Source organism: Helobdella robusta (assembly GCF_000326865.2).
Source record: "Helobdella robusta unplaced genomic scaffold HELROscaffold_57, whole genome shotgun sequence".
NCBI classification, from domain to species: Eukaryota; Metazoa; Annelida; class Clitellata; order Rhynchobdellida; family Glossiphoniidae; genus Helobdella; species Helobdella robusta.
In genome coordinates this window covers 766,726-779,519 of record NW_008705311.1, presented here as the reverse complement: position 1 = coordinate 779,519, position 12,794 = coordinate 766,726, and the positions used below count along the sequence as shown (strand labels likewise).

The following is a 12,794-nucleotide window of genomic DNA, read 5'->3' as shown; positions in this document are numbered from 1 at the left end:
CCCATCATCATCATCATCATCATCCCCATCATCATCATCATCATCCCCATCATCATCATCATCATCATCCCCATCATCATCATCATCATCCCCATCATCATCATCATCATCCCCATCATCATCATCATCATCCCCATCATCATCATCATCATCCCCATCATCATCATCATCATCCCCATCATCATCATCATCATCCCCATCATCATCATCATCATCATCCCCATCATCATCATCATCATCATCCCCATCATCATCATCATCATCCCCATCATCATCATCATCATCCCCATCATCATCATCATCATCCCCATCATCATCATCATCCCCATCATCATCATCATAACAACCTGCAATTTAACGTGTCTGCTAAAAACGGAATTGGTTGGGTTGCGCCTGTATTCGGCGACGAATGACGTCGGCGATATTACCGTGTGGCTCAAATCTGGCATCTGATTGGTTAGTTGGTTGGTTGTCGTATTTTGATTGGTTTGTTGGTTGATTGATGGTTTTTGATTAGTTGGTTGGTTGGTTGGTTGGTTGGTTGTCGTATTTTGATTGGTTTGTTGGTTGATTGATGGCTTTTGATTAGTTGGTTGGTTGGTTGGTTGTCGTATTTTGATTGGTTTGTTGGTTGATTCATGGTTTTTGATTAGTTGGTTGGTTGGTTGGTTGTCGTATTTTGATTGGTTTGTTGGTTGATTCATGGTTTTTGATTAGTTGGTTGGTTGGTTGGTTGGTTGGTTGGTTGTCGTACTTTGATTGGCTTGTTGGTTGATTGGTTGTTTTTGATTGGTTGGTTGACTGGAGGCTTTTAATTGATTGGTTGATTTTAATTGATACACGATTTATTGATTGATCGATTCATTCATTCATTAATTACTAATATGATATTAATTAATTAATTAAATGAAAATAGCATTGACAGGGTTCACTTAATTAAATTTCTTGGCCTTATTATTTCGAGTAATTTATCGTGGCTTGAACATATTCAATAAATTTTGAAAATTTTTTATTTCGAAACGTATTCAATAAATTTCGAAAAAATTACCAAGAATTTAGGTCTAATTTATCGTTTAAGAGCTAGGTTTCCTAATTTTATACTGAGTACCTCATACAACTCCATGGTCATGTCTCATTGTGTTTCTACATACATGGGGTTTCAGCACGAAATCTAGTGTCCATATTTTACATTTATGCCGAAACTTCCTTGCGGATTTCATTGAACGTTTCTAGATCTCATCCTATTGGTCACTTTTATACGCCAGCAAATATCTTAAAAGTTAATCAGTTACATATTCTGTTAACTTCGTTGTTTTCTTTTTATAAACTGTTCAAATTATCGTACTGCCAACCTCTTTGTGATCAAATAAGTCATCTAGTTAATGATCGTTCACTTGTCTTACCAAATAATCCTCCCGACTTTTAGTTTCATAGTTATTTGCACAGACTTTTTCTTTAAATTCTGTTTCAGTTCGTCCATGGAACTCGTTACCAAGAGAAGGGACAAATTGGCCTTCGCTGAGTTCTTTCAAGAAATTTGTCTATAAGTTAATTTTGAACGATCATTTTTTACTATTAAACTATTGCAGTTTCTGCTTTTTGAGTTTTTTTTTATGATTCGTTTTGTTCGATCTGCGTTTCATCAGGTTGATCCCATCAAGTTTCCCTTCCTTCACGTTCTTGCAACATCTTGATAGGGTGGCCCAACAAGTTAAAACTTCGGCTCTCCCTGCTAGTGTATTTTGCTAAATTAAAAATTTATCGAATTTGAATTTGAATTTGTATATATATATATATATATATATATATATATATATATATATATATATATATATATATATATATAACTGGTACTAACACAAAGGAACGCGTGTATTAAGTCGGCCTTGACCTGACCTATATTCTTATCCTTCACCATCACGAAGCACTGCTCGTCGCGCTCTGACCCAATTAACGCGCCGAACCAGGATTTTTTCGTGAACCTGCAAAAAAGTCATCATCATCATCGTCATCATCATCGTCATCATCGTCATCATCATCATCATCGTCATCATCATCATCTTACTCGGCAGATGATCCGGGTGTCATTGAGAGGTCATCAGATGATTGTTCTGCTGTCGAGTGGATTAAAAATTTAAAAGGTGAAATTTTAGAAGTAGGTCGGACATCGTCGTCATCATCACAATCATCATCATCATCATCACAATCATCATCATCATCATCATCACAATCATCATCACAATCATCATCACAATCATCATCATCATCATCATCACAATCATCATCATCACAATCATCATCATCACAATCATCATCATCACAATCATCATCATCATAACAACCGTGCATTTTTTTCCGATGGAATCTCGGCGACCCCAGAAAACTGATCTTCAGTGAGTGCAGTCTGGCTTTCCAAGGATTCGTTGATGATGATGATGACGATGGTGGTGGCGGAGGTGGTGGTGATGATGATGATGTTGTTGTTGGTGTTGATGACGATGGCGTTGTTGTGATGTTGTTGTTGGCTGTTGTTGTTGTTGTCGTCGTCGTATTGTACGAATGATTCGTTGGTTCAGACGATGACGGCTGTTGTTGCTTGTGTTGTTGTGGTTGTTGCTGCGATTTTTGCTGCTGCTGCTGCTGCTGAAGTTTTTGCTGTTGCTGAGACAGTTGCAGCAACTTTTGTCTATACGAGGACGTGGGCGTTGTTTGTTGTTGTTGTTGTTGTTTGGATTGAGAACCGCTACTACTGTGACGATGTTGTTGCTGATGATGGTGATGTTGAAAGTTGAGTTGCCTGCTTTGAAGAGAATGTTGTCGGCGCTGTTGTTGTTGCTGATGTTGCTGTTGTTGTTGTTGATGTTGTTGCTTGTCGTGCTGGTACATCGAATTGTCGGACGCTGATTGGACGGAGGCCGAAGAGGAGGTGCTTAATCTCTTTGGGGAGGCTTTGCCACTGTTTGATTGGTTGAATGTATTGGACGGTTTAAATGGGCAATTGTGATTGGTTGAATAATTTAGATGGTCAGTTGCAATTGGTTTAATGGTTTAAATAGTCAGTTGCGATTGGTTGGTTATTTACGGTCGATTTGTTTTGACGGTTAATTGATTGTGGCATCATCATCATCATAACCATAATCGTCATCATCATCATCATCATAATCGTCATCATCATCGTCATCATCATCAACAACAGCCACAAAACTTACATTCCAGTGACGCTATTGTTGCTTCTGCTACCGCCACTAATAACGTTACTACTACTACTACCACTATTGTTGTTGTTGTTATTATTATTGTTATTGATGTTGTTGTTGATGTTGCTGTTGTTGTGGATGGTGGATGAGGAGTTGGACATCATGGTCATCATCATCATGGCGGAAGCATCGTATGTCGATGACGATGGCGACGATGACGATGACGTTGTCAAACTGGAGAGGCTCGTGTTGGAGGTGCAGTTCTGTAGGCTTCTGTTTCGCCTCCTGATAATGATGATGATGATGATGACGATGATGACGATGATGACGATGATGATGATGATGATGATGATGATGATGATGATGATGATGATGATGGTTATGGTGGCCTACAGACACCCCCATCAACCACTCCTTACAAACCAACCATTGGTGGACAGTCAGCGCCCTCCTGGGGGCAAGCGGAGAGCCCTCCGTCAAATTTCCAAGTGAAAACCTGGCCTGTGATTGGTTGAGTGGGGCCGTATCGATACGTTTCCTGGGTGGGTCACCTGGTATGGTTTTAAAAGTTAAGCGCTATAAAAATTGATAATCTATTATTTGGTTGTGTAATGGATTTTTAAAAATTGGTAGAATGGTAAAATTTCTAATTTTCAACTTTTCATTTATTGGGAAAAATTTTTCTAAAAATAAAATGTTTAAAAATAGAACAATTAAAAATAGAACATCTAAAAATAGAACATGTAAAAATGAAATTTCTGAAAATAGACTTACTATAAATAGATGACTTGGCTTTGACGTCATCGGCATCGTCCTCAGACGGCTGTCTCAACTTCCGGTCCAATAAGAGGAAGTAAACAATCTTTTCAGTGTTGTGTCTGTGATGATGACGATGATGATGATGATGATTTCGTTGTTGTTTCTGATGTCTTTTTTGATTTTGTCATCACCATCATCATCATCACACCATCCTCACCATCATTACCATCATCATCATCACCATCATTACACCATCATCACCACCATCATCACCACCGTCATCGTCACCATCTCAAACTTAGAGTTGAGTAATTCCTGAATTAATTTCTCCTTATCTTTAAAGCATTGCAAGGAATTCATTGTCGAAAGCACATCAACATCAATATCATTCTTACACGGTATGACTGAAGTCTGTTTGAATGTTTGTTTGTTTGTTTGTTTTTTCGTTTGTTTGTATGTATGTTGTGTGTGTGTGTGTGTGTGCGTGTGCGTGCGTGTGCGTGTGTGAGTACGTGAAATAAAAAATTAATTAATTTGCAATACTTGGACAGCCTGCGCCATTGGGATTTCCAAATCTGAAACTCCTTGCTCCCTGATGATGATGATGACGATGATGATGGCGATGATGATGATGATGGCGATGATGATGATGATGATGACGATGAGGATGAGGATGATGATGGAAAACTTTTCGACACTAACATGACCCATGTGTGATCGTGAACTTGTTGCAACTGAAAAAAAAAATTTGAAAAAAGTTCAGTCATCATCGTCGTCGTCATCACATCACGTCATCATTATCACCACCACCACCATCATCATCATCACCACATCATCATCATCATCGCCGTGGTTATCTCTTACCGATAATCTTTTTTTGGGGTCGACCTCTATCATGCCTCTCAACAAATTCTGGCAATCAGCCGGTACGAAATGTGGTATGTGGAAGACCCCCTTCTTAACCTTCTCCAACAATTGTCTCAGGTTGTCATCGTCGAATGGTAGAGCGCCCTCATTATCATAATTATAATAATTAATTATGTTAATTAGGACCAGGGTCGTTAATGATGTTAATGATGTCGCCATTTAAATGACCACGCGTCTAGCTATACGTTTCTTAATTGATTGGAAAAAACCAAGAGTTTGTTCAAAAATGTTTTTTAACATTACTGCTATTATAATAATAATAATTATTATTATTATTATTATAATTATTATTATTATAACAGACCACCAGTAGGGCGTACAAGATAACTCCGCTGCTCCACACGTCGGCCTTGACCCCGTCGTACTTTTCGCCCTTGGTGTGGTGTATGGTATGAATAAATTAATTTCTAATTACGTCCGTCAACTAGTTTTTACAAGCCGATTGAATAAATTATGCTAATTAGCTGGTCAATTATCTATTTCATAGCTAATTCATATTCGTGCAATGTGACAGTTTAATTTCTCGAAATGATAGTCTCATTTTTCCACCTACCCTGATCACCTCCGGGCATGCATAATGAGGAGACCTTGAAAAATAACAAGAAAAATTATATATTATAATTATTATATAATAATAATAATTGTTATTATTATTATATAATTATTATTATTATGATTCTAAATAACAAAATGATATTAGAGGCACGACGAAGAAAATTGCCTCCGACAAAAAATTCAACTCTCAACATAATCCCTCCAGCTAAACTAATCTATTGCAATTGAAGTACGAATATAATTACTAACGTAATTACGGTTATAATAAGTATTAAGAATAATTATTTTCATCGTGGCCGTATTTTAAAAAAGTCCGGACTCCAAAAAACCGGGCCATTAGAGGAATTTTTATTTGAGATCAATTTTATCGCATTTTCAACGACAGTACTTGTTATAAAAGAATTGGTTTTAATAGATAGAGCTGGAAAGAATATGGAATTGGAATGAAAAAAGTTTAAAGCTTTCATTTTTTTTATTGCTCCGGGCTTCCACCCACACTTTAAAATTGTGTGAAATTTTTGCCAACTCACCCACAGCTGGTTTCCAGTAAAGAGCCTTCAACCTGAAGAGAGGCCATGCCGAAATCTGCGATTCTTATGTTCATCTTTTCGTCCAATAATAAGTTTTCAGGTTTCAAATCTCTGTGGCTGTGTGTTTGTGTGTGTATGTACAAGTGTTTGTACGTGTATGTGTGCGTGTATGTACAAGTGAACGAATGAACAAAACAAACAAGAAAACAATCAGAAAACATTTTTAAAATATATGCGCCGCAACTTTATATAGCACTAGAAACAATCGTCAATAAAAATTAATAATATTGGTGTTAATATTACTGATTAGCTAATGTAGCTAATTAACATAATTTATTCGGAGAAAAATAACCAGATAGAATGGCTGTGGCAAAAATCCAGGGCCGAAATGATCTGCCTAAAAAATTTGCGGGCCTCACGCGGTGTCAGACGGCCCTTTTTGACGAGGTAGTCAAATAATTCACCCCCGCTAACGTGCTCCAACACTAAATACCTGTGTGTGTGCGTGCGTGTGTGCGTGTGTTTACTCATACTTGTATATATTTTGAAAGCGTTAGATCTCAAACTGATAGTTTCCTCTGCTTATTTAAATGCTTTCTGGTGTTTTATGGGTTGGCGTCTCAAATTTGATTGGTTGATTGCGGTGCTGGTGATTGCATTTGATTGGCTGGCCTTAGATGAAAGATTCATCTGACTGACTAGCTGCTAATGGCGGTTAAATGTGGTTGGTTGGTTGGTTGACGATGATGGTTAGATGGCTCTCGAATGGCTAGCTCATATTTTTACTTATTACATAACTATTTTTACTTACAGTGATTAATCCAACTTTCAGTAAATTAACTTCAAATTATTTCAAATAAATTACAAATGATATTATTTCTTGCATGCTGTGTGAACCCTTTTTTAACGAAATCGTAGAAATGAAACTGATTGCAAAATAAGACGCAAAAATCTGTGGAAAATAAAATGTTTTTTTTTGTTACATCAGAAAAAAAACTAGAAATAAAAAAGAACAAAAACACAAAACATGGAATGACTGACTGAAAACAGTCTGAAGTATCACAAAAAATAAACTCAAAAACATTAAAAAAAGTAATTAAAAAAGGCCTGTCTCTTTCTCTCTCTCTCTCTCTCACTCACTCACTCTCTCTATGTAAATAAATTAGATCAAAATCAGATCAAAATCAAAACGTCAAACAAAAATACAAAGCTATAGAAAATACTGATATGCGCATGATGTAACAAAATAATGATCCAAACATAAAGACACAAAAACAAATCAATTAAATAAGCAAACTTATTTATTTACTAAGTTATTATTTATTTATTCGTTCATTCAATCAATCGTTCATTCAATCATTCATTCATTTAATCATTCATTCATTCATTCATTCATTCATTCATTCAAATATTACAAACAGATATTTTTTATTCTCATAAATATTGTAGAGTCCTAGGACGTGCGGATGTTCAATCAGTTTCATAATTGCAATCTCCCGCTCGACCTGCAAAAAGAAAGAATAAAAGTGAAATTAAATAGTTAGAGAAGATAATTTTCAATGATAATATTATTATTAATTATATTTATAATTTTTGATACAGTAGTGCCAGACCAAAACATGTAAACTACGATCAAATAACCATAACATAACGATATGGCTAAATCAATATATATGACTTTTCATAATAATTAGCAAATAATACTTGAAATAAATTTAATAATAAAATATAAATATATATAATAATGTAGAAAAAATTGTTGTTTAAAAGTAAACCTTCAGTAAAACAGATTCGGATAATTTTTCTCTGTTTACAATTTTAATGGCAACTTTTTGGCCTGTGATGCAGTGAACTCCTAATTTCACTAATCCTAAAAAATAATTAAAAGGGAATAAGTTTTAAATCAATATAATATAAATAATAATTTTATAAAATTATGATATTATTTTATAAATATTATATCCATAGCATCCTGAAAATCCTCAACTTTTTACATATAGGCCTTTAGGATGATGGATCTTTGGTTTAACCAGAAAATTAGGCAAATATTTTGGTTCATCCCCACAATAAGATTCATTGATTTAATAATTAATTAAATTATTAATTATTTAATTAAAAATTAACTGACAAAAAAACCATTAAGATCAATAAGGAATAAATGAAAAAACGAAATAAAATTTAAAAAATGAATTTTAAATAGTTAAAAAAAGTCTAAATAATAATTAAATTAAAAATTAGTCAAGTACCTGTCTGCCCTTTTCCCAGCGTCTTTTCCAGCCTGTATGGACCTACATACTGTTCATCTCTGTGCGACATTTTCTATCATTTAACTACCTAATTTCTAAATTATCCTAAATAAATATTTAAATAAATAAAAATAAATAAAAAATGACTTATTTAATAAAATATTTCATTTAAATTTTAAAAGAGATAATCGGCAGTGAAATTTCAGCAGCAAATATTAATAATAATAAACCAGTACCCTCACGTGACCAGTAATGTACTCGACTATTCGTCTAATTTAGAATCGATAAAAGAAATCCACCAATGCCAGCCTTTATTTTATATAGTGCTTATGTATGCGCTGAGAGTGTTAATATATACATAATATATAATAGGTTACCTTCATAATTTGCAAACGAGCGTCTTGTTTTGTTTCATTCATAGCTTCGCCTTATAAGTGTTCTAGTTGTTTAAAGGTATTTATATACGAATGTACGTTGTAATTGTGTGTTTGTCTGGAACTTTTTTTGTGAATTTTATAATATTAAACTAATAATATTTATATTTTCAGTCGGATTAATAAATAGTTCTTCAAAAGATGTCGTCATCAACTTCGACAGACGTTCCCATCAGCAAAGCCGAACTTCAAGCTAAAATTACGAAAAGGGTTCTAACGATATCGCTTATCGTCGGATCATGCACCTATCTCTACTACCACTACTGCCCGATTAATCCTCCTAATTTCAGGACAGTTGGGGACAAGTTTGCCTACGTTCTGCAGTGCAACATACCGTCTGCCTGGTTCATTATATCGCTCATGGCTTACATCATTCACATCAGGGTTAACACTCACCAAATTAACCCACTGTCGAACAAAGACCTTCACAAACTTGACGTTCCGGCACGGGTTCTCCAAAACACCATAGAACAAATAATTCTCAGCTTGTTTTTTCAACTAACTAGCGCTACCTATTTCGGAAATAAGCACATGAAGTTGATTCCGGTTTGCGCGTTTTGGTTCCTTCTGGGAAGAATTTTATTCTGGATTGGGTACAACGATCCGAGAGAGAGTCGGACCAGGAGAGGGATCGGCTTCATGTTTACCCTCTCCTCGTATGTTCTTTTGGCGCTTTTCTCTACGTTCATCTATCTGAGAGATACGGTTCATTCGGTATCCATGCTTTTTTAATCGTCATTACGATTGTGATCATGACTGAAAGACGATGATGACAGGAACGATGTAAAACTGTATATTAACGATAATGGTAAAGTTGATGCTATTAACAATTAACTATGATAGTTAAGTTGATTATGAAGACGACGACGATGAGGACTTCTACAACCTAGATACAAAAAAAACTACTTACTGACAGAATGCATATTACCTTTGAACGGATACTGTATAATATAATAGAAAACTAGATCCTAATATGTATACATGCAGAAGTTGTGCTTTTATGTGTGCGTGTGTGTGTGTATGTGCGTGCGTGTGTTTCATACATTATATTATACACAGATATATAAACACTTAATTAATATCATTATGATAATTTCCATTCATGGCTTATACACGGCAAGTTTCATCCATTCGTTCGTTAAGCAAACGTTCAGACATAGATAGCAACATCTGCATAATGCTAAATTAGGCCAAGCAAGAATCATATATATATATATATATATATATATATAGAGAGAGAGAGAGAGAGAGAGAGAGAGGGAGATTTCAATATACTACGTAATATGTAGAGTACACTCTCTATCTCTCTTATTCTACTTAATTCTTAGTATTAACATTCTGATAACAAAAAAAGATATAATATACTGTTTAACTATAGACGAATACATCTTTATTACAATAATAACTTGACTAATATTCACACCAATGTTATATATTATTTATGCGATGACTTTACATATATATATATATATATATATATATATATATATATATATATATATATATATACAGTATATATATATATTATATTATGTGTAAATGTTCTGGACAATTTATCTATTTATTTCTGTTTTTTATCGCTGATCATTGGATATAATATAGTTAGCAGGTTAACTTTGCATCGCATTTTAATATCTGAATAAGGTGAAACTTCAGAGTTATGTCTATAGGCGAGACGGTTGCAGCAACTTTTGTCTATTTTATATCCTATATATGTTCAGAGAGTATATCTCGTAGATGTTAACAACTAATATTCTATTGAAAAAACTTTCTATTTATTAAATAATATCGACAAATTTTTTAGAAATAATAAATTTATTTATGTTTATCTTATTTTGATGAACTATATGTGTTGAAAAAAATCGTTATTTTGCCGGTCGTGATATTATTACCGTAAAATAATAATTAAATAATAATAACTAAATAGTAACAATAATATTTATTTTTGGATAATTTTCCAAATAAAAATATGGCCAGAATCCCAGTAACGGAAGAGCCGGTAGATTTAAAAGCAGTTGGAAACAGGATAATGAAGAGGGTTTTGTTTACGATTTTCATTAGCGGGGTCATAACCTACCTCTACTACCACTACGCCCCGATCAAAACGAGAAATTTCGATTCAGTGGGGGACAAAATAGCCTATGTTATCCAGTGCAATCTGCTGTCCGTCTGCTTCATTATGCGCGTGGTGCACAAAATAGGCGATACCAGACGAAAATCCAATCAAGTTAATCCCCTATCAAGTAAAGATCTACACAAGATCGATGTGGCGGTTAGGGTACTTCAAAATACCTTGGAACAGTTCGTTATCAACATATTCCTGCAGTTGATTAGTGTAACATGGTTCGGGAGCGACGAAATGAAGTTGATCCCGATTTGCGCGTTTTGGTTTTTGTTGGGAAGGATTCTATTCTGGATCGGCTACAACGATCCGTCCGATAGTCGGACGAAACGAGCCTACGGATTCGCACTAACATTTTTTCCGTCAGTTGTTCTCGCCATGTTTTGCATCTTCATGTTTTTTTGGGACATTTATTTGGCGTATTTTTAGAAATACTTTGGGATTCGCTTGGCTTATTGGTTGTAATGTAATATTAATTTGACATTTTGAAAATTTCGTTTGTTGAAACACACCTACAAAGCTTAATTTCAGCATTTGTCAATTTGTTAATAATAACTTCATACATGAACATGATATATATTCACTAATAACTTTTGTAATTATTTTCAAATCTTTTGAAATGCCTGTAAAACTATGATAATAATTAAAAAGAAACAAATTTTATTCTTAATTTATTTATCAAATCTGTAATGAAAATCATATTCTTAATTTATTTATCAAATCTGTAATGAAAATCATATTCGAGAAACATTCGGAGATAAATCATTCCATAAGCTCCAGCCCACTGGAATGTAACTAGCAGACTAGACACATTCGGCCTTTTTCCATTTTCTCATTCTATTTCCATCCATCTATCTATGTATCTATCTAACTATCCATCCATCCATCAATTCATCTATCAAGCTATCTTCTATTTATCCTTGGTATACGTTAACACACAGTCATGTAACTTAAATCACCGTTAAAAATTCAACACGCCAACATTCACTGCACGTACTCTTTCAACTGATTTGTACTGTATAAATTCAAACCGGCTAGCTGCTTAGATTGAAGAAAACATTGAATGAACATCTTTGGGCATGTTGCCATTCATTTCGAACATCCTTATTCATAATAAATCATCCTGCCAACCGTCTGTTTTCAACAAACAAAATAAAGTGAAGATTACCTTAATTTAGCTAATTATCTCAGTAATTTAGCAAATAATTTTGTTATTTCTACATACAAGAATACTGTAAAGTAGTAATAAAAAACCTTTCAAACCTATTTTGATGTTGTAAATTGACGATGATGTAAAATGATCCGTCCGTTTATTTCATATCATCATAAAATGCATCCGCTGATCTCGATAACAGCTAATTCAATTTCAATATGATACTCTGATCTAATTTTTACATTAAACCAATTAAAACCGGTTAATAATTTTCACAAAAAAGCGAGTGCATTCGGAGGCTGAGTTTGGACCTAGCGTTACATTTTGAACTGGCAGGCCCATACCATCCTTCTTCTAACGAGCATGAGAGTCAAAAAGCAGACAGAGATGTGATCAGATGGCGTAACCAACCAATCATCCATCTATCCATCCATCTAACCAACCAACCATCCATCCATCCATCCAACCAACCAATCATCCTCCCAAACAACACCATCATTAAAGAAGATGAAGAAATGAACTTATCAGATTTTTTTACATTTAAAAATTGTTTTACAATCAAAAGTTGTATCGATCGATTGATTGATTGAATGATATATATAGTCATTTCCTATTAATGGACTCTCACAATTACATACATATATGTAGACAAACATAGACATACACAAACATAAAGATAATTATATATATAGATATAATAGATAATATGATAATAATTTAATAAATAACAATAATGTAAACAGGTATATATGTTATATATGTAATACAGATGTATATATATAAATATACATCCGCATATACGTATACATGGTAGTGCACACACACACACAAACAAACACAAACACACACACGATACAAATAATTTATTATA

At 34.1% G+C, this 12,794-nt stretch overlaps 3 protein-coding genes across 3 annotated transcripts in view; 2 read left to right on the top strand and 1 right to left on the bottom strand.

Annotated features, from left to right (window-relative positions):
- HELRODRAFT_157732 (hypothetical protein) overlaps positions 1 to 8,284 on the bottom strand; it is a gene marked incomplete at both ends in the record, with an annotated part of 12,066 nt that extends 3,782 nt beyond the window's left edge. Inside the window, 18 exons of the mRNA XM_009028679.1 lie at positions 348 to 449; positions 1,859 to 1,982; positions 2,066 to 2,114; positions 2,343 to 2,525; positions 3,433 to 3,482; positions 3,625 to 3,748; positions 3,972 to 4,075; positions 4,255 to 4,367; positions 4,500 to 4,548; positions 4,617 to 4,690; positions 4,821 to 4,967; positions 5,188 to 5,256; positions 5,437 to 5,470; positions 5,969 to 6,085; positions 6,321 to 6,461; positions 7,388 to 7,473; positions 7,744 to 7,838; positions 8,215 to 8,284. Coding sequence (XP_009026927.1) covers positions 348 to 449; positions 1,859 to 1,982; positions 2,066 to 2,114; positions 2,343 to 2,525; positions 3,433 to 3,482; positions 3,625 to 3,748; positions 3,972 to 4,075; positions 4,255 to 4,367; positions 4,500 to 4,548; positions 4,617 to 4,690; positions 4,821 to 4,967; positions 5,188 to 5,256; positions 5,437 to 5,470; positions 5,969 to 6,085; positions 6,321 to 6,461; positions 7,388 to 7,473; positions 7,744 to 7,838; positions 8,215 to 8,284 — 1,731 coding nt within the window. The remainder of the gene's footprint in view (positions 1 to 347; positions 450 to 1,858; positions 1,983 to 2,065; positions 2,115 to 2,342; positions 2,526 to 3,432; positions 3,483 to 3,624; positions 3,749 to 3,971; positions 4,076 to 4,254; positions 4,368 to 4,499; positions 4,549 to 4,616; positions 4,691 to 4,820; positions 4,968 to 5,187; positions 5,257 to 5,436; positions 5,471 to 5,968; positions 6,086 to 6,320; positions 6,462 to 7,387; positions 7,474 to 7,743; positions 7,839 to 8,214) is intronic.
- Positions 8,285 to 8,789: 505 nt separating this feature from the next.
- Positions 8,790 to 9,380, top strand: HELRODRAFT_179895 (hypothetical protein; the record flags this gene model as incomplete). The annotated part of the gene is made up of 1 exon (XM_009028678.1): positions 8,790 to 9,380. One exon carries the CDS (start codon positions 8,790 to 8,792, stop codon positions 9,378 to 9,380), a length of 591 nt encoding a protein of 196 aa, XP_009026926.1.
- A 1,237-nt stretch (positions 9,381 to 10,617) lies between these two features.
- HELRODRAFT_179894 (hypothetical protein) lies at positions 10,618 to 11,199 on the top strand (the record flags this gene model as incomplete). The annotated part of the gene is made up of 1 exon (XM_009028677.1): positions 10,618 to 11,199. The coding sequence occupies one exon, from the start codon at positions 10,618 to 10,620 to the stop codon at positions 11,197 to 11,199; it is 582 nt and encodes a 193-aa protein (XP_009026925.1).
- Positions 11,200 to 12,794: the final 1,595 nt, after the last annotated feature.